We start from the raw sequence: 24,045 nt of genomic DNA on the forward strand, positions 1-24,045 counted from the left end.
CCGTAGGCAACGAGTGTTCTAGCCGTAGTTGTGCACTGAACGGGGTGAGCAGTTTTGGTATATCTTCTGCCATTGGCTGTTTTCGTTTCCTGCCGATTGACAAGTGTAGACAATGGGTGTAATAACCGTATTTCAAGTGCAATATTCGACAAGCTTGGAGCGATGGAAGATTTATTCACTCCATGCATGAGTTGATATGGAACACAAAATTTGTTTTCATGTTTACTAGAGAGCAATTTAATTTTGCTATTAGGTATTGTGCTTCCAAAAACAAATAACTGTTCGAATGATGGATTTGTTCGATTGAAAAGAATGCAAATTATAGATAGTTTTTTAAAGATTTTCTGAGTATCAGATGGCTACCATCTTTGCAAATCTGACGGTTAATGTGTTAAATCTACCAGAATAAAAACGGTTTGGTATAGCATAATTAAAAAAACGATAAATGCTTTGAGCTACAAATTTAAGATAATTTCTATTTAAAAAGAAACTAGAATACATGAACGAAAACAGGTGAAAAATCACAGGATTAATAAAAAAAAATGCTAGAACAAAAATTCATCTACATAAGAGCTACAGTATTGTACCGTTTTTGGCAACAAGGTTTTCGCTTTTCATCTTTCAAAAACGGAATCAAATTTTTGTTCAAACTGACCGAACTATTGATAAAATGTTCAAAACAGTAAAATCATATTTTTTATACACCTAGCAGTGGTAAATAAAGGACTAAACCGATTTTGTCAGCCGCCTTTTTGAAAATCTTTGGTAGGTATTCTGTATGATGGTTGTTCTGCAGGTTATTACACTATTCAATATTCAAACAGACGAACATGCTTTTCTTCAGCAAAAAGTCCATCAACTTTTGATTTGTTCTTAACTGATACATGACAACTTTGTAGATAATTGCTTACCCATGTTGACTTCGGTTCTGACCACCTTCCTGTAACTTTTGAAACATCCCAAGAAATAATTTCTTATCCCAACAGCTCTACTTTCAATTACCATAGAGCTGATTGGGAGCAATATCGAACAGTTATGGAATATAGCTTCGATCTAAACATTCCTTTGCAAACCAAAGATGATGTTAATTATGCTCTTCAATCTCTGATTACTTCTATAGTTGAAGCAAGAGCTGCCTCAGTACCAAAATGCGAGGTTAAATTCGATTCATTCGTAATAGACGACGATCTTCAGCTCTTGTTCCGTCTGAAAAATGTCCGTGCGAGGCAATATCGAAGAACCCGCGTTCCTGCCATGAAAGTTATCTGGCGCGATTTGCAAAAAAGAAGTTAAAAGCGATTCTCTGCCCAGAGGAACAAAACTTTTGAAAATAATTATTCTAAATTCGACCCGAGTTCCAAACCTTTTTGGAAGATCACAATTTTTTTGAAAAAACCTCAAAAGCCTATTCCAATAATTCAACTAATCCTTTTGAGAATCAGGTTACTTGGTAACTCTGAATATTTTCTCTCTCTCTCTCTCTTTTGTGATTCCTGGGGGCCTGATTTGGACGAAGTAAGATCTATAACTAAAAAGTTTCAAAATATGAAAGCTCTAGGTGATGATGGAATTTGCTATATCATCATCATCACAAAAACTCCCAAAGAGTACCTTGTTTCCTGATAAATCGAGAGCTGTTCCAATTTTGACGTCGGATAAAAATCCAGCTGTAGCTTCCAGCTACCGTCCAATAAGTTTGCTTTCATCAATTAGTAAACTTTTTGAACAGATAATTTTGAATAGAATGATGCTTCACATCAATACGAACTCAATTTTTGTAGAAGAGCAATTTGGATTTCGCCATGGGCATTCAAGTACTCATCAACTCTTAAGAGTTACCAATTTAATTCGCTCAAACAGATCTGAAGGCTTCTCAACTGGGAGTTGCTCTTCTAGACATAGAAAAAGCATTCGACCGTATTTGGTATAAAGGTTTGATTGCCATTGATTGGTAGTAAAGCAGTTAAAAACGTATGGGAGAAACCTCTTGTTGGTTCTCGCAACACGCTCCACAGCTGGTGCTAGCGGGTACACTTTTAGACCAGTTTTTCTAGCCCTTCTGGCAACCGCGTCCGCTCAGCTTCACTGACAGAAACGTGATTTTCAATGCCCCACTAGCAACTACATATCAGCCTGTATTAGAATGTTTTGTTGTTGTTCGATCACAAGTAAATTAGCCTGCAAAAGGTAAAGTTGGAAAAAAAGGGAGTGTAGTTTTTTTTTTTGGTTTTTGCCATAGATTAATTCTCCTGATTAGTCGGAATATCGTTGCTGCCCATCGCTGAGCCCTTGGTGCGACGGATGAAGAAAAAGTAAACACAACGTAGGGTAAGCGCGCCAACATAATTTTGGTGCCGTGACAAGGGTACCTTTCGGACCGCGTGCTTAGTGTTACTGGGCGCCGCCATCTTCAAGGCCGGCACAAAACGGTATTCAACGGAAGAGATTAGTTCGTGATCCTGCTTGCTGCTTGTAAAATACAAGGCTTGATTTATCGGGCACAAGGTAACGACCTGTCCATTTGATTTGCGGGTATCACAGGTGTCCTTTAGATCTTCTTTCCCTTCTGGTTGCATGCGCTGATTGATCCCGATTGTTCCTGCTCGACAATTGCTACTATTCACACCGGAGTGTGGCATTGGAAGCGCCATTTTTCATCATCGATCGGCGCACAATTGGACCTTTGTGCACCTTGGCGTTTCTAGCCATTGTGTAGTACAATTTATACAATTTCCTGTTGTATCTTCGCATCGTGGCATCACCTGTTGTGTCGATTTTACTTGTGTGGCTTGACGACTTTCGGTACGGTCGGTACTGCACCGTGTTCCTGTTTGCAGAATTTAAATACAAGGCACCGTACCTGCCTTGGACAAGGTGAGTACCTGTCCAAGTTTCCTATCGCACCCTCCGTGGGTCTACTTGTGGTTCTTTTGTGCGCAGGTGATTCATCGATCCGCTGCACGATATGGCGGAAGTGCAGACGAGAGACGCTGCTTTCATCGTTGGGTGGGGCAGAAGCTCTCATCGGTGGATATGAAGCACAACGGGACCAACTGCAAGTTCCGTTGAGAATCCAGTACTTGGACGGCGTATGGAACAACCTGGAAGCAGTTCAGGCGGAGCTTGAGGACAGCGAGACGACGGATGAAGGAAGGGCAGAGCATGCTACCATTCGTGCGGGGTTTGAATCAATGCTGTTTGAAATAAAAGCCACTCTCATTTCGAAATTGCCTCCCATTGTTCAAGAGCGCATCCCTCCTCCCCCTCAAGTTTCCTCCACTCTCTCTGGGATCAAGCTGCCGACGATTTCTCTACCCGAGTTCGATGGAGATTATATGCAATTGCTTGCATTCCACGATACCTTCATGGCGCTCATGCACTCGAATCCAGATCTGTCAGCCATTCAGAAGTTCCACTATCTACGAGCAGCAGTCAAGGGTGAAGCTTCTCAACTGATCGAATCGATTGGCATCAGTTCCGCTAATTACGCTTTGGCTTGGCAGACTCTGGAGAACCGGTATTCCAACGATTATTTGTTGAAGAAGCGATACCTGCAGGCACTCTTCGACATCCCGCGCATGAAAAACGAGTCCGCTGCAGCATTACATGGATTGGTGGACGATTTTGAGCGGCACACGAAGGTTCTACATCAATTGGGAGAGCCTACCGACACCTGGAGTGCTATTTTGGAACATCTTCTGTGCACGCGACTGCACGATGACACTCTCAAGGCGTGGGAGGACCATGCGTCGACGGTAGCGAATCCGGATTACACCTGCCTCATCGATTTCCTGCAACGGAGGACACGAATACTAGAATCCATCTCCGTGAATCACCACACAGCCGAATCTGCTTCTGGTTCCAGTGGTCATTCTCATCCGTCGAGGAAAAATCAGGTCCACACACAGCTTCGCCTTGCTTCTTGTGCATCGACTACTAGTTCTGGGGAAAAGTGCATCCCCTGTAGCCAGTCACATTCTGAGACGAAATGCGTCAAATTCAACCGACTTTCGCCGATCGAACGACAGCAGCTTGTAAGCTCAAAACGTCTGTGTCACAACTGCTTGAGGGGTGATCGATGAGCCGTAAATGTAATCGACGTCACCATACTCTTCTTCATCTTGGACAGACCGAGAGTTCTCGCAGGACTAGCAACGAAGGTACTTCTCCTAGTGTCGAAGCCGCTCCGAGTTCGCTTTCTCATGCACCATCTGCAATTGAGTCGTCCACACAATCGATGGTTACTGCCTCCGAGAATGTTCCGCCAGTTGAAGTCAGCACAGCCCTGCAGCATCCTCGTGAAAACGTTTTTCTCCTCACCGTCGTTGTGAAGGTCATCGGAGCGTACGGTGTGGAGTATCTAGCCCGTGCGCTTCTTGACAGTGCCTCGCTACCAAATCTCATCACGGATCGGTTGGCAAAGATCCTGCGGCTGCGGCGACAGCCCGCGATCGTGACAGTACAAGGAGCAGGTCAGCTTTCCAAACCTGTCAATGAATCCGTTTTCGCTCAGGTGCAGTCCAGGAAGGGAAACTTCTCGTGTGGTGTAAACTTTCTGGTGATGGATAAAGTAACTGCTGTTCTTCCTTCTCAAAACATTTCCATTGCGAGTTGGAAAATTCCAGATGAATTGTTCATGGCAGATCCATCGTTCAACGAGAGTCAACCGATAGATATGGTTCTAGGCGCAAGACATTTCTACTCCTTCTTCCCCAGCAATGAGCGCATCCAGCTTGACAGAAACCTTCCACTTCTGGTCAACAGCGTCTTCGGTTGGATCGTTGCTGGTTCGACGAATGATAGCTCAGTCACCCACATATCTGCACCATTTATCTCGTGCAATGCGGTCGAAGTTTCGATGATGTCTTTGGAGGAAAGCATGGAGAGGTTTTGGAAAACCGAAGAGTTGACAACCAAGGACAACTACTCAGTGGAAGAACGGCGCTGTGAATCCATGTATCAGTCCACCGTTTCACGAAATGTAGATGGTCGATATGTAGTTCGGAATCCTCGGAAGTCCGACTTCAATGTGTTGCTCGGAAAATCTCGGGACAACGCCCAGCGAAGGTTCGAGTACCTGGAAAGACGCTTGGAACGAAACCCAAAATTGAAGAATGAATGTCACCAGTTCATCAAGGAGTATATGTCCCTCGGCCACATGCGGTTGGTCGAAGCGGATGATGAAAATGCTCCAGCCTACTATCTGCCCCACCACCGCGTAATTAAGGAAGCAAGTACGACGACCAAGGTCCGAGTTGTTTTTGATGGCTCAGCTAAAACTTCTTCCGGTTTCTCCCTCAACGAAGCTCTTTGCGTGGGTCCCATGGTACAGGACGATCTCCTGGACATCATTCTGCGGTTTCGTACCTTTTTCATCGCTTTAGTCGCCGACATTGCCAAAATGTACCGGCAGGTACTTGTACATCCGGACGACACACCATTCCAGCGTATCCTGTGGCGATTTTCCAAGTTATCACCCGTCCAAATCTACGAGCTGCTGACCGTTACGTACGGTTTGGGCCCATCATCCTACCTAGCAACACGTACTCTCCAGCAATTAGCAGAAGATGAAGGCGCTGCATACCCGAATCTCGGTCCAGCGTTGAAGAAGAATTTTTACGTCGATGACTTCATCGGTGGTGCTCAATCCGTCGAAGAAGCGATCCGTCTGCGTACAGAGCTCGACGAACTATTGAAGAACGGTGGATTCGAACTACGGAAGTGGACTTCGAATCAGCTCGAGGTGCTGCAAGGTCTAAGCGATGAACAAGTTGGAACGCAATCCGCTCTTCACTTCAACCCAGATGAATCAATCAAGGCGCTCGGAATAAAACTTCACTGAATACAGAAACTTGCTTTCTGGCCGTGCTGTCAAGTTAAAACATGGAATTTGTTGCAAATTGCACACTGAGCTTGACTTTCTAATATCCAATTTCTAACCGATATGGCAAACTAATTATATTGAAAACGAATATTACTCAGAGAAAAAGTAAAAATATGTTTATTTCTGTTGATTACGATAGTACATTGATTTAACATTTTAATTGATTAGTCTTCATCTTTTCTCATTTGCTGTTCTAATTTAATACTTGCGTTTTCGACTAGTTTACAGAATACCTCTTGGGGGTGTGTTCTGATTGAATTTAAAAATTTGATAAGCTACCTACTTAATCTAAAGCTTAACCTAACGTGCCAGATTCCTAATAATCAGCGGATCGGATTGCCTACAGCAATCTCTGAACCTTTGGATGGTAGATGTTCTCCGTAACTCCAGCGTCTGAAGACCAGCCAGGCGATGGACCTCAGAGTTCTCATTCGTGGAGGACTGTTGAGGATCATTCTCAAAAACTTGTTTTGGATCCTTTGTAGTTTGAGGTGATGGGAACTTGCGCTACTCTCTCAGATTGGCATCCCGTATTATATTACAGGAAGGATTATTTGCTTATAGACAGCAAACTTGTTTTTGAGGATGAGTGGATATAAGGATCTCATCAGGATGTTATGTTTGGTTTTTGTTTTGTTAATGTGGTCCCTGAAAAGCAGCTTGTTGTCGAGTGTAAGGCCGAGGTATACTACCTTTTTTTACCATTCCACCATTGTGCCGTTCAAGTTGATGTTATTATTCACAGACGGAACAAGTCTGGGTGGCAGTCAGAGCTCCGATGACCCTACCCGTATAGATGATGGATGCGTCATCTGCGAACAGTGACAACGATCCACCATCAGGGAGAGCCGGCATCTCGGAGGTGAACAGGTTGAACAAGATGGGACCAAGGATGCTTCCCTGTGGGACACCCGCACCGATGTGGAAAGCATCCGATGTGATGCCATTGAGAGAAACTCTGAATGTCCTGTCCATGAGGTAATTTTTAATTATCTTCACTAGGAAGATTGGAATACCGTATCGCTGCAATTTGTAGACCAGGACATCATGCCAAACATTGTCGAACGCTTTTTCAACGTCCAACAATGCCATGGCAGATGTTTTAGATACAGACTTGTTCCGTCTGAGAATGTTTGTTACTCGAGTGAGCTGGTGAACAGTCGAGCGACCTTTACGGAAGCCAAACTGCTCCTCGAGCAATATGTTGTTTTCCTCGGCAGATGCCAGGAGTCGACGGTAAACTGCTCTTTCGAACAGCTTTGATAACCCTAAGAGAAGGCAGATGGGTCGGTAACTTGAAGGAGAGGATGGATCTTTCCCAGGTTTCCGAATGGGAATGAATTTAGCTGACTTCCAGCACGAAGGGAAGTAGCCAAGTTTTATGCACTGGTTGAAGAATCTGGAACTCAGATGTTTGAGTTCCAGATTCAGGATTTGGTCGAAACCTGGGGCCTTCATATTTTTAGATGATTTGGCATAGGCCAACAGTTGGTCAGCCGTAATCACAGATTCCACAGGAAAGTTGTTCGGAATTCAATGGAGGTTGTTTGCGTTTACCGCAACTGCAGTATCGTAAGGACTAGGCATGTTCAGTCCTAGATTATGCGAGCTGACGAAATGTTGACCTATAGCATCAGCCTTCTCTTCAGGGGTTATCAGATGATCAACTGAATCATTGGGTTGATTCAACGGCACAAGTGGGGGAATGGGTCTTGGCTTATTTTTAAGGATTTTGGTTAGCTTGCAGAAGGGCTTTGCACAATCTGGGAGGGAGCTCATTTTGTTACTAAAGTCCTCATTTGTGATTATAGGCTTGGATTATTTTTGTTAGACGGTTGCAATGGGTCTTCAAGGCAGGCAGTCCAGTACGTTGGTGCCTATGCATGGTGTTACGGAGTCTGATAATGTTTTTAGTGGGACTATCAAGGTTCAGAGTATTGCTCACTAGATACTGGCACGTGTTGTTCCCTGGCTCGGGATATCGCCTCCTCCATGGAAAGCAGGCATCGGTCAACGTCTTCAGGGGCGTCCGGATTTACTTCGTAGTCTACGGCGGTGTCGACACAGTGCTGGAACCGATTCCATTCAACACGATGGTAGTTTCGCCGGGATGCTTGAAATCTATTAGCCGAGAAGCCTACTTTGGCCACCACCGGGTAGTGGTCCGAGCTCAACTCCTGGAATGCCACAGGTTGCGAGATGTTGTGTCCCATGTTGCTTACGAAGATGTCGATGGTCGCATGAACCCCAGACCGACTCAACCGGGTGGGAGTGTCCGGGGCCAAGATGGTATAGTGGCCCTCTTGCAGGTCTTCATTCAGGATGGTGCCGTTTCGATTGCTCCGACCGTTGCCCCAAGCTTGGTGTTTTGCGTTTAGGTCACCAGCGATGATGACGTTTTCGCTCCTCCGGGTGAGTTTGATGATGTCTTTCCGGATGGTCACTGACGACCCGTCCCTGATGTTGGTTTGCTTGGGGCAGTAGGCCGCGATGATGGTGATTGCGCCAAGTGATGTGCTCACCTCCACTCCGATGGCTTCAATTGTTTTCAGCTGAAAGCTTGGCAGTAGCCGGCAACTGATGTTTCGTCTTGCAGCGAAGGGCCATTTCCCCACCCCCGGAGCAGGTGCGGTCAAGCCGGAAGTCGGGAAGGAATACGCTCAGTTTGGGCTTCAAGTGCGCTCGTTGATAATAGCAATGTCGACCTCCCTGGTGTTGAGGAAATCGAGTAGCTCTCTATGCTTGTTCGTCAGCGAGCAAGCGTTCTAATTTTCAATTATTATAGCTTCACGGTCCATACTTGGCGACGAGTGAAAAGGCAGCATGAAGCTGTTCAGATCGAGTCTTGCAGGTTCGCAGGATGACGATCACCTCTGCAACAGCGTTACTAGTTCTTCCGATGTGAAAGGAGATTCGTCAACTGAATCGCTTGAGGCAACACGGGCATGATCTGGCAGGACCGCTGCGGCAGTGAGGCGATGCTGAGCTGAGAGAGCGGCTCGTTGATTGTTGATGGGTAGCGGTGGAAGATTTGGGACCAGGCGACGAGGCTGGATTGCCGGGTATTGTTCATCCGTGATGACTGGTGGTGTGCGTTGGTTTCGATGACGGCCTGGCAAGTTGGTAGTTGCCACCTTCTTCCTGATGAATTTCGTTCGCCTGGGGGCAGTCCCGAGTAGTGGCACGATGAGTATCGCCGCAATTCACGCACTTTGGCTCGGTGTCATCAGCACCGGTCGCTGTCGAGTGGGCCATAGCACACTTGTCGCAGCGTGGTTTCATATGACAGTTTTTCGTGCCATGGCCGAAGGAGAGGCAGCTTGTGCATTGGGTCACATCACGGTGTTGCGGTTTGTAGAATTCACAGTCGATAATGACCTGAAACAGGTCACGTATGTCCCGAGCAAAGTAGAATAACAACCCGATATCATCTAGATATCAAGTCTTGTTATCTCAGATATCATTTTGTTTTCAGTTGTTATCGCATAACTTACTTAGTTATCAGCCTTGATCAATTTTGTTATCAGTTGTTATCATAAAAAATTCACTATATATTTATTAACGATGCAAGGTTAGTTCAAAACTTTAAATATTATTCGCATTGAAACAATAAAAAATAGTGCTTTTAATCCCTAATCATATTTCAGTTATCAGCGTAAGGCTTTGATATCAAAATGATAACAGGATTTGAAATTTATGGAATAAATTTGTATGGCATACAGAATTTGTTATCAAGATATTATCAATGATAACAAAATTAGTTATTTTTGTGATATCCAACGAGCAATATTCAGCTATCAAAATGTGATAACCGGGTAATAGAACTTGTTATCAATTTGATATTTTACTTTGCTCGGGGTTGCTCTTCAGCGCAGCAAGGGTGGTGGAGCCCTTCATGACGTGGATCAGAAACAGTTGGTCACGATAGTTGGTATTGGGCATAGGTCGTCGATTCATTGGGTGGACTGCCTCTGGTTTTAATCCGAGCCTCACCAGTTCATCTTTTACGGCAGCCGCTTCGTACGACGGCAGTCCTCGTAAATGGTTTCATCGAAGGCAAATCGTGGGTGTAAAACTCCACTATGCTGTTCTTCAGCAGGTCACCGACCGACTTGTACTGCTGTAGGCTGGAGCACATGATCTTTGTTCCAACGCTACAGATCTTGAATCGCGGGAACAATTTGCTGCGTCATCCGAAGCAGTGCTGGCATCCGTTTGGGCCTTCTTACTAGGGCCCTCCGATGCAGGAGCAGTAGTGCTTTGTTTGGTGGCAAGTGCAATTAGGCTTCGGCTTGTGTTGTTAGGGACCAACTTTCTGATGGCTGTGATAGGGGTGAGCACCTTGCGGTCGATGAAAATGTATGAGAAAATTGAATTTTTCTATATTTCTCAATTTTAAGCTGTTTAAATATTGAACATTCATAATGTGTGAAATATCACACAAATCTTATAAAACTTCCGAATCGATCGACATATAATTCATCAAAATCCATTGATTACTGGCCAAGTTATTAGCATTTAAAACCTGGCAAATTTTCGTTGCATTTCCCTGGATTGGCACCCTTCCCGAAAGACGTAGTCCTACGTCAATAGTAGATTATGGTTAATTGTTTACTTTACCCTATTTCAATTTTACCCCCTAACAATCACATTTCAACTAAGTATAAGAATAAAAATCATTCAGAGCGAAAAGTTTGAGAATTCATCTTTAAAAACGGAAAAGTTTATTGAAATCTGCAAGCAGCCAAAATCGGGGGTAGACAAAATCTGGAAAGCACTGTATCGTTTTGTTTCGTAGCGACTTTGCAAATTGCAACATTGAACTTAAATAAAACAGCAAAAAAGGTTATCTTCCATTAATTCCACTTAATTAATTTTGGTATCCATGACAGATACGTATTTTGACTACAATGTGCAGTCTTCATCAGTGTCATTCCCACTAAAGAACTTATCAAAATCTAACCCCCATAAGTACTTATCCCCTAGGTAAAAAAGTCAAGATCACAGGTATAAAAATGAAACTACAATGTGTTGAATCGGAACCTACTTAACTAATAAAAACCAAAGATTTAAGTAAACTAAAGGAGAAAAATCTATACAACACTCTAATAAGGAAAATCCCAAAGGCTTGGTAGCCATCATAATGAAGTAATGAAGTTGGGTTGTTAGCGGAATGCTTAAATAAAACAGCAAAAAATGTTATCTTCCATTTAAGTAGTACTTAAGGGGGTTAGATTTTTATAAGTTCTTTAGTGGGAATGACACTGATGAAGACTGCACATTGTAGTCGAAATACGTATCTGTCATGGATAACAAAATTAATTAAGTGGAATTAAATGGAAGATAACACTTTTTTGCTGTTTTATTTAAGCATTCAGTTAACAAAATATTCGTCATTGTCCTAAATTCCGCTTGTAAGTTCCGAAAGTGGTCTGTATATGTGTATAGTACAGAAGCATTAGGAGGAAACCGGTTGCATCAAAAAGATCTGTCGTCTCTACTTGCTTACTAAGAAAATTGCTAGCTTGGGTATTTGATTATTAAATCTAATATAATTAATTATTAAATTTCTGTGCCACAAGCACAGGACTTTTCCTTTTTGCCACCCACTTTCACAGAAGCTTGTGCAAGTGGTACAACCACCACTCGGAGAGCATTTATCCGGTTCCGGTAAAATGTTGGCTCAGAAACTAAATTGCTGGCATAATTATAATCGTATGACCGCATTTAAATATAATCATTTAATTCAATATCACCGAATTTTTTCATCCTCAAACAGGACGTTGTCACACAGCAAAGCACACATAAAGAGAAAGGGGAGCCCAGTATGGTGACTGAAGTGAAGTCCCCCTGAGAATTTCTCGTTTTTAATAGGGTAATGACACGGAACGCTCCATTCTCTTCAATTATATTTATGAGAAATCAATAGGTCGATAGGATCTACAGAAACCAATAGTCGACGACACGCGGAAGTGCAACCACCTCATAAGGTCGAACTGGAAAACACCCATTTGACCCACTTTTGTCGGATCGATTACTCCGGAAACCATTCACCACTACTAGCAGTATCATCCCTCGACACAACTCTGGTACACAAATTCCATTTACACAGTACATCACCCCACGACCGCCATCAAACGTGACAAACTTACCCACCCACCAAGCCACAAAAAGAAAACTCAATGCGATTCTGTTCCAATATAGAGCCATAATCGTCGTCGTCGTCGTCGTCGTAATTCAGATTCAAATACGAATCCTGTTGGCGTGTTGTTTTCCATTCGCCGTCGTCGTCGTCGTCGCGTCGCATGTGTAAATACAGAACTTACACTCCATATCGCGGCGTCCGGACGCAACGACACGATCCGATGGGGGGTGGGGTTTGAGGAAGCGCATTGTGGAAGTGCAAACAATTTCTCGCAACATGTTAAATGTACTGTGCTCTGCTCTACTATACGAAAGAGCTTTATCGCAATAGTTCAATCCATTCAACTAATGTCGGAACTGGAACCCCCTCGCCTCCCATGGCAGTCAGTGCCAAGTGCCGCGCACACGGTGAAATATGAAAATTACCAAAGCCATTTGAAAATGGATTCGGTCCCACTTCCGTCGGCACTAATGTGCGAGGATTGCCGGCAAGCAATCAAGCAACAACAACAACCATCACGGCTTGTACAAGTTCACAACCGCCACACAGTATGAGGAAGTTCATAATTCATTTTTCACCACCATAACCGCCGCCACCACCGGGGAAATGGGGTTAGAGCCATCCATTCTTTTGTTTCCACTTGATTGTGCCATACTAGAATGTCGCGTGATGCGAAGAAAGTTATTTTCTTGTTAAGCCGTGGTTTGTGAGTGGTGTGGCAGCCAGACTTGTGGGAAGTACAATTTATATGGAAGGAAAAGCTTAAGGTGAAGCTCCTCGGAAGTGCCTCTCATGAGCAAGAACTCGAAGTTTATGGTCCGGGGATAACTGTCCTGGTGAGTGTAAGAGCTATATCATCTTGCAACAGTTACTTATCATCGTCTGTGGAGAATAGGACGTCAAATTATTTCGCTGATGCTTATGGAATTATATGGTAATGTGTTGTTTTCGTGTTGAAAATGCAATTTATACTATAATGTAATGGACAGGAGAAGTGTCGTAGTAAAAAATATTCATATCTATGTTAATACATGTCTAGTCGGAATGCTTTGTTTGGCCCGAAAATTCTATTTCACTACCACTGAAAAAGTGCCATCTGCTGCGATATAACACTTTGGATCATGCCCTATTGGAGATATTTACATTATACAGTAAACAGCGTTTATGACATCGAAATATGTTAACGATTCATGAATATAATTTTGTTAATTTAGGTTTCCCGGAATCGATTGGACTGAAAAATCAAAAATTTGTGCCTAGAAAAAGCAAATAATGCACTTCAAGGTTGCTTCATACCATTGTTTCTTATCCAATGGGACAACCTGACCAAAACTAAAATGGGAAGGACTTGCAGAGCTGCAATTTCAATATCCACATTTTTCTAATGCTGCTTTCAATAGGTACACCACCATATATATTTACATGGCGACTCGAACCAGCTAATGGACCAATTAACGTATAATATTTAATATTTGCTTTGGAAAAGAGAACTCCGTGATAAATACCACCGCAAATACCTTTTATTACTACTAAATCCATGTTTATTCACCACTTAATGGTTTGTTGCCATACGCGTTGGTTTATCGCAATATCAATGCTCAATAACAAGCCACTATTTTATCACACTGTCAAACAAACAAAAAAAAAAGTGCCACTCTTCGAAAGTCTGTCTAGATTCAATGATTTCCCACCCCAACCGCATGTGAAAACATTCCACTCATTATCCAATATTGCACCCGTGAAAAATCGCAACCATAAGCCCATTGTTACCTTACCATCCAACAATCCACCATCGTCGCTCACTCCGTCAAAACCACACCAAATGAATAAGTGTCCCGCTGTCATTCTCATCATCAATCAATCGACCGCACCCGTTTCACCTCCCTTTCTCTCTTTTTGTCAGTGTATTTAATCAAATCACCACATTCATGACCGTGGAAAACCGCGACCGAATTCCTACCACCTCCCATGACACACACCCACCCAATGGCCGCTGCTGCTACTACACTGGATGTTGTGTGTTGTATGTGTGTGCCATTTGCATTTATGAGTGTTTTTAGTCATTATTTAAACGAACAGTTTAATCGCTGCCATCCATATTTAACATGTCACACATACCGTTTGATGTTCTCCACTGTCTGTCCTCCCTATCCCTATTCGTGTTAACCCAAACTCCGATCAACCGCTACCACTGACTATGTGGCAACAACCGTTGAAGCATGACTTGTTTGCATGATTGTGTTTTAACAGTTAGGGTGTTTCGCCCAACTTGCTGTGTCGGAAAAGTCATTAGGCCGTTTCCAATAACCACAATGAAAGTTGCAATTTCTAGTCTGATGACTTTTCCGACATTTTATTTTTATTTATTTTTATTTTCGAACCACCCTAGTCCCTTCCTTCATTGAAATTGAGGTGGCACTTTATTGGCGCATAATGATAATCACAACAATGCAATTAAATCATTTATACATTATAATTATCCCCTACCGAGTGCCACCTCTCCGCTCGTCGCCACCCCCCCCCCCCCTGCGGTTTATTATTCCCTCACACTACCGAATAAATGTTCACCATTTCCGCTTTGGAGTCCGGTTTTCCGGAACCGACACGCTGCAATATCCCCATTCAATGTACACAAACTCATACCACCCCACTCACACACAAACAAACTCACAAACTCTCGCTCTCATCTGTGATCCAATGCCGTTGGTGCAATACCTAGTTGGTGGTAATTAATTTCCGATCCTGTGTCGTCATCTCTCGCCAGCAACAGATTCATGCACAGCAAATTCCCGGAGGACCACCGCAACCGATACCCGGTCTCGGAGCCCTGGCCGGGCCGCTGACGGCATTCGGCGGCCCGATGGGACTGCCGCATGGTGCACCGCAGAGTCTGCTGAAGGCACCGCCCGATCTGCACCGGGAGGACCTGAAGATTCCCCTCGGGGGACCATCCGCCGAAGAACGAATGGTGAGTACCTCCTTTTTTTTAGAGATAGCGGCACGGCAGTGCACAGTGGGATATTTCCTCGAAAAAAGTCAATTAATTCAGTACCTCAAAAAAGTTTTTTTTTTATGAGAAACTAGCTGAGTGTGCCCGGCCTTGCTCGCGATTCAATATTTGCTTGAGTTTATGCGCCCCCCTCTTATCTAAGGGGCTTTCCCTATTACCATCTCCTTATACCTCCACATGCCAAATTTGGTTCATCTGCTTGATTAGTTCTCGAGTTATGCAGAAATTTCTGTTTCATTTGTACGGGAGCCCCCCCCCCCTTACAGAAGGGGGAGGGGTCTCATCCATCATAAAACCTTTCCTGGCCCCAAAAAACCCTTGTATACAAATTTTCACGCCGATCGGTTCAGTAGTTTCCGAGCCTATAAGGGTCAAACAGACACACAGACAGAAATTCATAGATAGATAGATAGATAGATAGATAGGGGGTGACCCCGGCATAGTGGTTAACATCCATACCTCTCACGCTAAAGTCACGAGTTCAAATCTCACCCCCAGACAAGTCGCGAATTACCCAATAACACTCTTGTGACTATAATAATAAAAAAAAAGATAGATAGATAGATAGATATATTGAATGTCTAGGTGGTTGTTCACGGTACGAATCATTTTCGGGTGGTTTGGGCGAAATAAGGATCTTTACTCTTTTTTTATTAACCATTTAGTCAAGCTTCTGCATTCATTTTCCGTCAGATGTCACTGTTGTTGTTTGTTGTGACATCTATCGGAAAATACGCATAATCTGTTTTCCGATAGTTGTTCACAGAGGACAATGCAGTCAAAAAAGTTGCAGGTTGTGTCCGAAACATGAATGCGGTGACGTAGGACTACCATATTAATGTTGCTGCTCCATAAACTAATATATTAATAACAAAATAGATGGTTTAGACATTTTACTCCAAAATGAACAAATCATTATTAAAATTTTTGAAATTTGATGGTTATTGGATAAATCCTAAAATTAAGATTTAATTTTTGAAATTAGAAAATCAGTTCCTTTCACTGTTCGGAAAATCATTCATTGAGCCTCACCGACAGAATAGTCTCGTGTGCTAGCAAACAAAGCTCACGCTTGAGATTCCCATGCATTTTCACGCACTCACACTCGCCACGCCAGAAACTCATTCCAGCTTATAAACTCATAAAAACCACTCAAACGTCAATTGATAGTATGCTCATGCATGTCGTGTTAGTTTTCTATCCATAGATGCAAACACATTATGAATAAAGCAAAAATCTAAAGCAATTGAACCTGAAAATTGTGGAAGGAAAAACTCATAGGTGAATAAACTCACGCATGAGACTTGAGTTTTACTGTTTTTCCGAACACTTGTTCCTTTATTATTCATAATTAGGTTCCAAACAGGTTCACTCAACTTTCGGAATCTTACTAAAGACTGTCCCACACCAAATTGCATCACGGAAAAAACGCTGTAGAAAATTACCCATTGGGTATTTTCTTTTAAAAATTTGGGTAGAAGTAGTTTAGAGTGCATTGTTTACACTGTATTTTATCGCTGTCAGTTTTTCGAAAGTTCGAAAAAATGGCGTCACCCGAAAAGCAACGTCGCCAATTGATTTTGCGCAAGCACCTGGAAAATCCTCAACTCTCTCATCGGGACATCGGAAAACATTTCGGAATCGTGCAGTCAACGGTGTGTCTTGTGATTAAACGTTACTACGAAACTCTGAGCATCGAACGGAAGGGGAAATGCGGTCAGAATGGATGTTCTATTAGTGATCAGGATCGCAAGCGTGTCGTGAAAGCGTTTAACCGGAATCCCAATGCTTCGGTCAAAAAGTTGAATCTGTTCAAGTCTTTCGTTCAGAGAGCCAAGGACCGGGAGGGACTGCATACGTACAAAGTGCAGAAGGCTCCAAATCGTGATGAACGACAAAATACGGTGGGAAAGTCACGGGTCCGGAAACTGTACACCCAGATGCTGACGAAGCCTCATTGTCTCATCATGGATGATTATACTTACGTCAAGGCGGACTTCCGGAAGCTTCCGGGGCTTCTGTTCTTCACCGCCGAGCACAAGTTTGATGTTCCGGAGGAAGTAAGGAAGTAGACACTTTCAAAGTTTGCCATTAAATACATACATGATTTGGCAAGTGATATGCTCATGTGGCAAACGGAGTGCGCCTTTTTTGACTACCGGGACTGTAAACGGGGAGATCTAACTCAAGGAGTGTCTACAGAAGCATCTGCTTCCTCTGTTGAAGCAACACGAGCGCCCTACGATCTTCTGGCCGAATCTAGCTTCGTGCCACTATTCAAATGTTCTCCTGGAGTGGTACGAAGTAGAGGTGGGGAAAACAACTCATCTGGCTGAGTGGATCAAACCCATCCAGGGAGCCAATTCTGGAGAGGTGAGAGCACATATGCTGGAGGAATAACATGAGCAATAATCTCTATAACAAAGACCAAAAAAAAAAGTGAGTTGATGAGCTGCGGTCCCTAAAAATGAACCGCGCGTCATCAGCTCACTTTAGAGAATCGAGTCTATAGAACAGCTCGGGAGCAGATCGCCCATTTCTAGTACGAAGCCAACGGGGTCTCTTTCGTACCCAAGGACATGAACCCCAACCCCAAGATGTTCCTGCAACCACTTCTGAGTGCGGTTCGAGGTGTGGCACGGAGCCCCATCTTGTTGAAATACAACATTTGGCTTCGGACCGTACTTAAAATCCAGATGTAGACCTCCGTGTTGACCTTGTCGCTTTCTGGAATGAACACCGGGTCCATTTTTTGCCATCGGAAACCACCAATCCAAACACCATAACGCTAGCAGGATGCTTGATCAGATACACGTTCTTGTGCTCGTCGGCCACGTATTTTACCGGAAGAGAACTAATATACCGGTCGGTTCTGGAATTTGATACGGGATCAACGGTAAACATGCTCTAGTCGGTGAACCGGATTATCGGATTACCGGATTTTTTCGCTTTAGGAAGTTCAAGATTTTCTTGCATCGTTCGACCCGTACCTCCCGGATGCGGTTGGTAATCATGTGAGTTTTTTTCCGTGCCCTCGACTTCGGCCCGCAATCTTCCTTTACGATCTTCCGTGCCGTAAAGTCACTGGTCCCGTGTTCCTATGCCATTTTCCTTATTGAACGCACTGGATTCACCCGAATCTTCCTTTTGATAGCAGCGATAACCCTCGGAACCCGAGCTAACCTCGGACGACCTGTGGCCACCTTCGCGGATAGTTGTCCTTTCTTTTCTCGGTCTAAACCCCGTTTGACGGTCCACCACACACCCACGGCGATTGAAATGTCTTTTTGCGACATTTGCGCGTGGGACAAATCAGGAATACGCTGCCACTTCGTCATTGTGCAACTGTCAAACTAAGTAAATCATTTTTTCTTATACACAGCCTACTACGATATGAGCTATAGGTTACGTGCATGCAAAGAAAACCAAGGCATTAAACATTATCACGCATACGGTATAGCTGATCGGATATTTCAATAAAGTCCTGCTCCTCCTGATATTTGTTCAAGACCTTAGGTTGATAAAGTATTATTCTAAATGTTTTCAATTGTTCAAAAAAAATTATATGACGCCTCCAGAAATTCTCCCAAGATTGCTAGTCGATCAGCAAGTATTCTCAAGATGTTCAGGTTATCGTAAATTTCAGTAATGTCACGTGGATTTTGAGGTTGCTTAAGTGTTATCCTGAAACAAAACTGATTTTGGTTGCACTAATTTAATAACATTTCATGAATAGAGGGCGGGCTCTTCTCCCCACTCCTCCAACGTCGGCGATGTTGCCCACGGATTCTCCAAATCCGTTGTTGGCCCTTCATGCAATGACAGGTTGAGTACAATGGATCACATCATTCGAGCAGTTTAAAATGACGTTTCCTACAACTCGAACTTTAACGTGGAACAATATTTTGATATATTTTCTTCAAGAACCTCGAGATAATAGGGTCTTATTTGTAATATGCTTGAAAAATCTGGAATTTATTGTTTCATTTCCGTAAAATCGCTGGTAGAAGGTCGTCCCAAAACTGCTCGACTATATGATTAATTAGAGGTTATTAAAATTTATCAAGTCGAACAACGAGGATAGTCCACATTCTACCGAAAGTTGTTTTGCTACAGTGAGTGGTAATTCCATATCATCATCACTATAAAAAAAAATCATCGCCTTTCCACTTAAAATTCAAGAAGTCTTCTCCAGTTTCAGCATGTCTTCAAACATCTTCACTTAACACGAAATTTGAAGACAATGGTCGAAAATGGGAATTTAGCTGCAAAGATGCATTTAGAGCCTCAAATTGAAACTTAAGAGAAAATGTGTCTTCAACAAAGTTGTTCGTTATAGTTAGATCCTCATTTTGATCTCAATTAATACTAGGGTGGTCCTTATTATCATTGAAATAAAAATATTAGCTTTTTTATTTGCAGAAATAAAAGTATACATTGTTCGATTAAGTTGTAGTTCAGCTAATTTGAAGCAACTTTGTGAGGTAAACTATTTGTATATCTCTTGAATTGAGTGATTTAGAGAAATTTTCCTTAATCAACTTAGAGTGTCACTAAAAAAGTTTTTTCGCTATTGTTTTTTTTTTTTTTAATTTTTAATTTCTCGACGAAGTTGTCTTTAGATAATTTTTAGAATTTCTGAAGACGCAACAGTGCAGAACTTGTCGATAACTTTTGCTGATCAAGAGTTATAGATATTTTTATTTTTAAAATGCACCTTTTTTATTATTAATATCTCGTGTTATGGCAGACACAAAAAATATTTGTTTACAGCATTTGAATATATATAACACAAAACACTTCGCTGAATGTATTCACACGATTCCGTAGTCTTTCAGCTTCAATTTGATTTCAATTTTAAGACTGAGAAATCCCGTTATGCCATATTTTTTCTTTAAATAAAATATGTGCACTACAAAATGCGGCTGTTTGCGAGTTGCCGATAATAGAACACCTGGTTTACACGCAGTTCAAATGAAAAGGCTGGCGAAGACAAAGAGGCTGCTGTCAATATTCGCACTCATCTGAGAAGTTTGGAGCGTTGTAAAAACGTTTTCAAACAGTTTTGGATAAAAAAAATAGAAAAGTAAGCAGCAGATAAATGTAATCAAACACACGTGTGCGTGACGCGTGACGCTGAGGAAATGCTAGTGTGCGTGACGTTGAGGAAATGCTAGAAGAAGCGCGGACGCTCCTAGATTTTTTTATCTTTGGTTTGCTTTCCGTCGATCTTGTATTCCGTACTGACTACCAATGGGAGGCAGCTCTCACACCTGGACCCTTCCTATCGACCCATCAAGTCATGGACCGGGGACCAACGGCTTTACTTCCCATCCGAAGGAAGGCGTGATCAGAGATTTTATGTCTCAGAAAATCACGGCGGCGCCGACTGGGATTGAACCCAGGCCTGCTGGGGTGAAAGGCAGTCACGCTTACCACTACACCACCAGCACCGCTACGCTCCTAGATTGTCGAGAATACGTAAATTCCCCAACCTTATTACGTTGTTTTTCCTTTTAACTCTTTTACAATTGTATCACTTTCACTATTCAGTTTCACTATTAAGTTTCACTATTGATTTTCACTATTCATTTTCACTATTCGCTTTCACTATTCACTTAGCAAATAATGGAAAATTGATCAAAATTGGTCAAGAGATTCAAAAAAATATGTAATATTATATAATTCTAATTGGAATGTTGGAATGCCAAGAGATTCGGAGTTCGATGGAAACTTTAAGGTTAGTTTTAGAACAATTCTGCAGATGATTCTAAGCTTATAGATTTATGAGAATAGTTCCAAATAGCTTCTGAGGAGAATGTTAAGAAAATGGAGTATTTACCGCATTTCCATGCACATTCTAAAAATAGTATCAAAGAATTTCAAGGAACTTCTTAAGATAATTCTAAGAAGAATAAACAATTAATTAAAGAGGATCAGGTAATAGCTCCATGAGAATTGTAAGGAGCATTTCATGGGAAATTCGAAAAGAATTCCAAATATAATTCCAAGAAAAATCTGAGAATTATTCCTAAGGAAATTCCAAGAGAATTTTGAGTTAATTTGCGAGATACTTTGGAGAACTATTCAATTGTATGTCGCCCGTATCCCAATGATGCAGCTGGCACGCAGCAGAGAGAATGGAGGCCTGAAGCTGCAATTACCAGCTCTGAAATGTAAGTCACTCGCAATCAACCGACACCTACAAGAGATCGAATCCCTTCCTTTTTATAGATCCCTTCTTTTCCACGATAATCCCCGCCCAGCCATCTCAATAGATCTTCCCGACCTTAGACAAATCCTATCAAACTTATCCCAAATTCCCCACCAAATCCAACAGAACCCCTCCACCGATCAAATTCACCAGTACTTCGTCCAGCAAACTGAGCTACCAAGGGTGGAACGTAACAGTCCAGCAAGTGGCTGGTCACGCATATGGCGAAACATTGCATCGAGGCAACTTACTTCAGCGCAGAGGACGAAGCTTTACTTGTTGGTGAACGAGAAGATAGAGCACCGCAAACTGCTATTCGTGATGCGGCGAGTAGATGACGAAAACTGTACGCATTGTGGCAACCGTACAGCAGAAACTCTCTCCCACAAATTTTGTGCTTGTGCACGCGTCGGCCCGGCTTGGACGGTTCTTCAGCAGAGAATAGCAGTCATCTTGGGTGGATGGAGGCGACTCGAGTTCGAAGACTTGCTAAGACCTGCCCTATTAGGAATAAACGACAGACATAGAGTGGCAATTCTGAATATGTTTATTACATATATCTGCTTCGTTAACGATTGTAACGGAAGAATTGATTTAGCTGATTTGAACTTTAATCTTGATGTAGCAAATTGACGGTACAACAAAAAAACTTTGTATGCTAAACTGACAAATAAAACTTCACTATTACAACAAAAAAAAAAAAAAAAAAAAAATACCTGACTTACCTTATTGACTGAAATTTAAGTAAATTCTTGGGAGAATTATTGAAAGAAAACTTAAATGGAAATTCATTTCAATATAATTGTTCATCTTCCTTGATTTGAAGCTCTTGCATGAGATTTTCGCCTGCCCTCAACTTAGTGTACTTGAAGCATTCCACAGTTATTAATTGGGAGCTTTCCGTGCCAACCAATGCATGAATTTATACATTGTGTGGCTAGCACAATGATGCTCAATGCGCAGGGAAGGCGAGAAAATTTCCATCCCGAATGTTTTTTGGTGACGTAGACTACGTTTTACGGGAAGGTAATGGGTGTAAATCGAAAATCTAAAATTGCGATCGTCACGAAAAGGTGTAAGGTTTTGAACGCTTATAACTTTATCATTTATCATTTATCATTTTGAAATTAAAATCTAAATACACCAATCGATAGGAAATAATTCTCAAAATATGCCACAATAAATGCTTTTCCAATTTTCCATAAAAACAGTTTAACAGTATACAAATAAAAAGTGATTATTTTATCACTATTTTCATGAAATAAACGTTCTCCCCAAACCCAGTCGTCATAATCGAGTACCACTTGGTTGCACATCGTTCGGATTGAACCTGAAAAGTTATAAAACCGCGCTGCTGTCGTGGCTCAACTCAACAGCAGTAGTAGGATGGTAGCGGTTCCTGTCAACCGCAGCGTTCACCAGTTTAAATCCCGAACCTTGCGTGACGGGAAGGACGAGATCACTGGCTGCTGGCAGCGAGCCCTGTAGCCTCGATGGCGCAAGCACTCCAAAGTGGATCAACCTCGCCTGAGTGATAACGATCCCGCGTTCTACAAGTCTTCTTGAGCTGTGTCCCAGTTGCCGAGTTAAATTGAGCTCGTGGTTAAAAGTGACATTCTGAAAGTTATTTTCAATGTTCGAAAAATCCGGTGATTTTGATCGATCAGTTTTCAAACAGAACTCAGCCACGGTTGCCAAAGTTTAACTTCTAGTCGGTTAGAAATAACCACGCTCGGATAGTAGGGTTATTCGATAAATTTCCATCTGTCAATTTTACCCACGAGTTAAATTTAACTAGCCAATTGGGACACAGGCTTGGAAGTAAAATAAGCGACGATCCATAAATAAATAGCGTAGCATTTTTTAGACCATTTAATCCCCCCTCCCCCCCACCTGGACAACAACCTAAAGAAATCATTCATGCAATTTTCCGAACACTTTTTTTCAAGCTAAAATTAAATAAAAATGGTTTTTTTCTCGTACATTTTTAACCGTCCCCAGAGAGACCAAAAAAATTAAAGTTATGAGAGAAAATTCTATCTCGAGCTCAATCTCTCAACATGGCATGTATTTTAATGACACTCGATTTGTGATTTCCCTCTCACAGATTACAAAATAGAGTACTTCACACTACTAAACATATCTGGTACCTCTATCTATGCATTTAGATTACCATCCATATACATATTTTGCACTATAGATACTTTCTGCCCTGCCCCATTTATAAAAAAAACGATAGGAAATCCTTTCAGGGGCGGGGCTTATAAAGTATTTTTTGAGCAAAATATGTGAAAAGGAGGGACTTCGGACGTTAATCTAAATGCAAATTAAGAGATACCAGACATGTTTTGCATTGCACTGCCCTCTATGAACATTTAACGAAAAACAGATTATGCGTAGCTTCCGATAGATGCCACCGCAAACAACAGCAGTGACATCTGATGGCAAATGAATGCATGCATGAATGAATGAATGTTTTTAGCGTTCTGAAGGTGAATCACTGTGGAAACCTTATTTCTGATCAATCTCATTATAACATACAAAGTTCAAGAGCACAAATATCAACTCTCACCAAACTTATAACAATGAAACTGGAACTTCACGTTTGCTGTAGTGCAGTAGTCAAGGAGTTCCAATTTCATGAGTGATGTCACAACAGCGTCCAAGATTTGTGCTCTAGAAAGCTTGAAGTGATAGGGAATATCAGTCATCATGACGGCCATTGTTAGACGCTTCAAGAAATCACCTGAAGAAAGCCCTACCTTCATATGCTTCATATCTGATTGTAATTT

The 24,045-nt window shown here is 42.3% G+C and overlaps 1 protein-coding gene across 15 annotated transcripts in view; it reads left to right on the forward strand.

Moving 5' to 3' along the window:
- Nucleotides 1-24,045, forward strand: part of gro (groucho) — a 442,779-nt gene that overhangs the window by 403,030 nt on the left and 15,704 nt on the right. For 8 of the 15 annotated variants that reach the window (XM_065220640.1, XM_065220641.1, XM_065220646.1 and 5 more), the window contains one exon: nt 14,794-14,997. In XM_065220640.1, the coding sequence (XP_065076712.1) occupies nt 14,794-14,997 (204 nt within the window). The remainder of the gene's footprint in view (nt 1-14,793; nt 14,998-24,045) is intronic. The other 7 variants (XM_065220643.1, XM_065220649.1, XM_065220648.1 and 4 more) reach the window with 1 other exon arrangement.

Source organism: Ochlerotatus camptorhynchus, unplaced genomic scaffold, assembly GCF_037179485.1.
Source record: "Ochlerotatus camptorhynchus isolate MF236.1 unplaced genomic scaffold, CSIRO-AGI_Acam_v1.1 ptg000130l, whole genome shotgun sequence".
Classification (NCBI taxonomy): Eukaryota; Metazoa; Arthropoda; class Insecta; order Diptera; family Culicidae; genus Ochlerotatus; species Ochlerotatus camptorhynchus.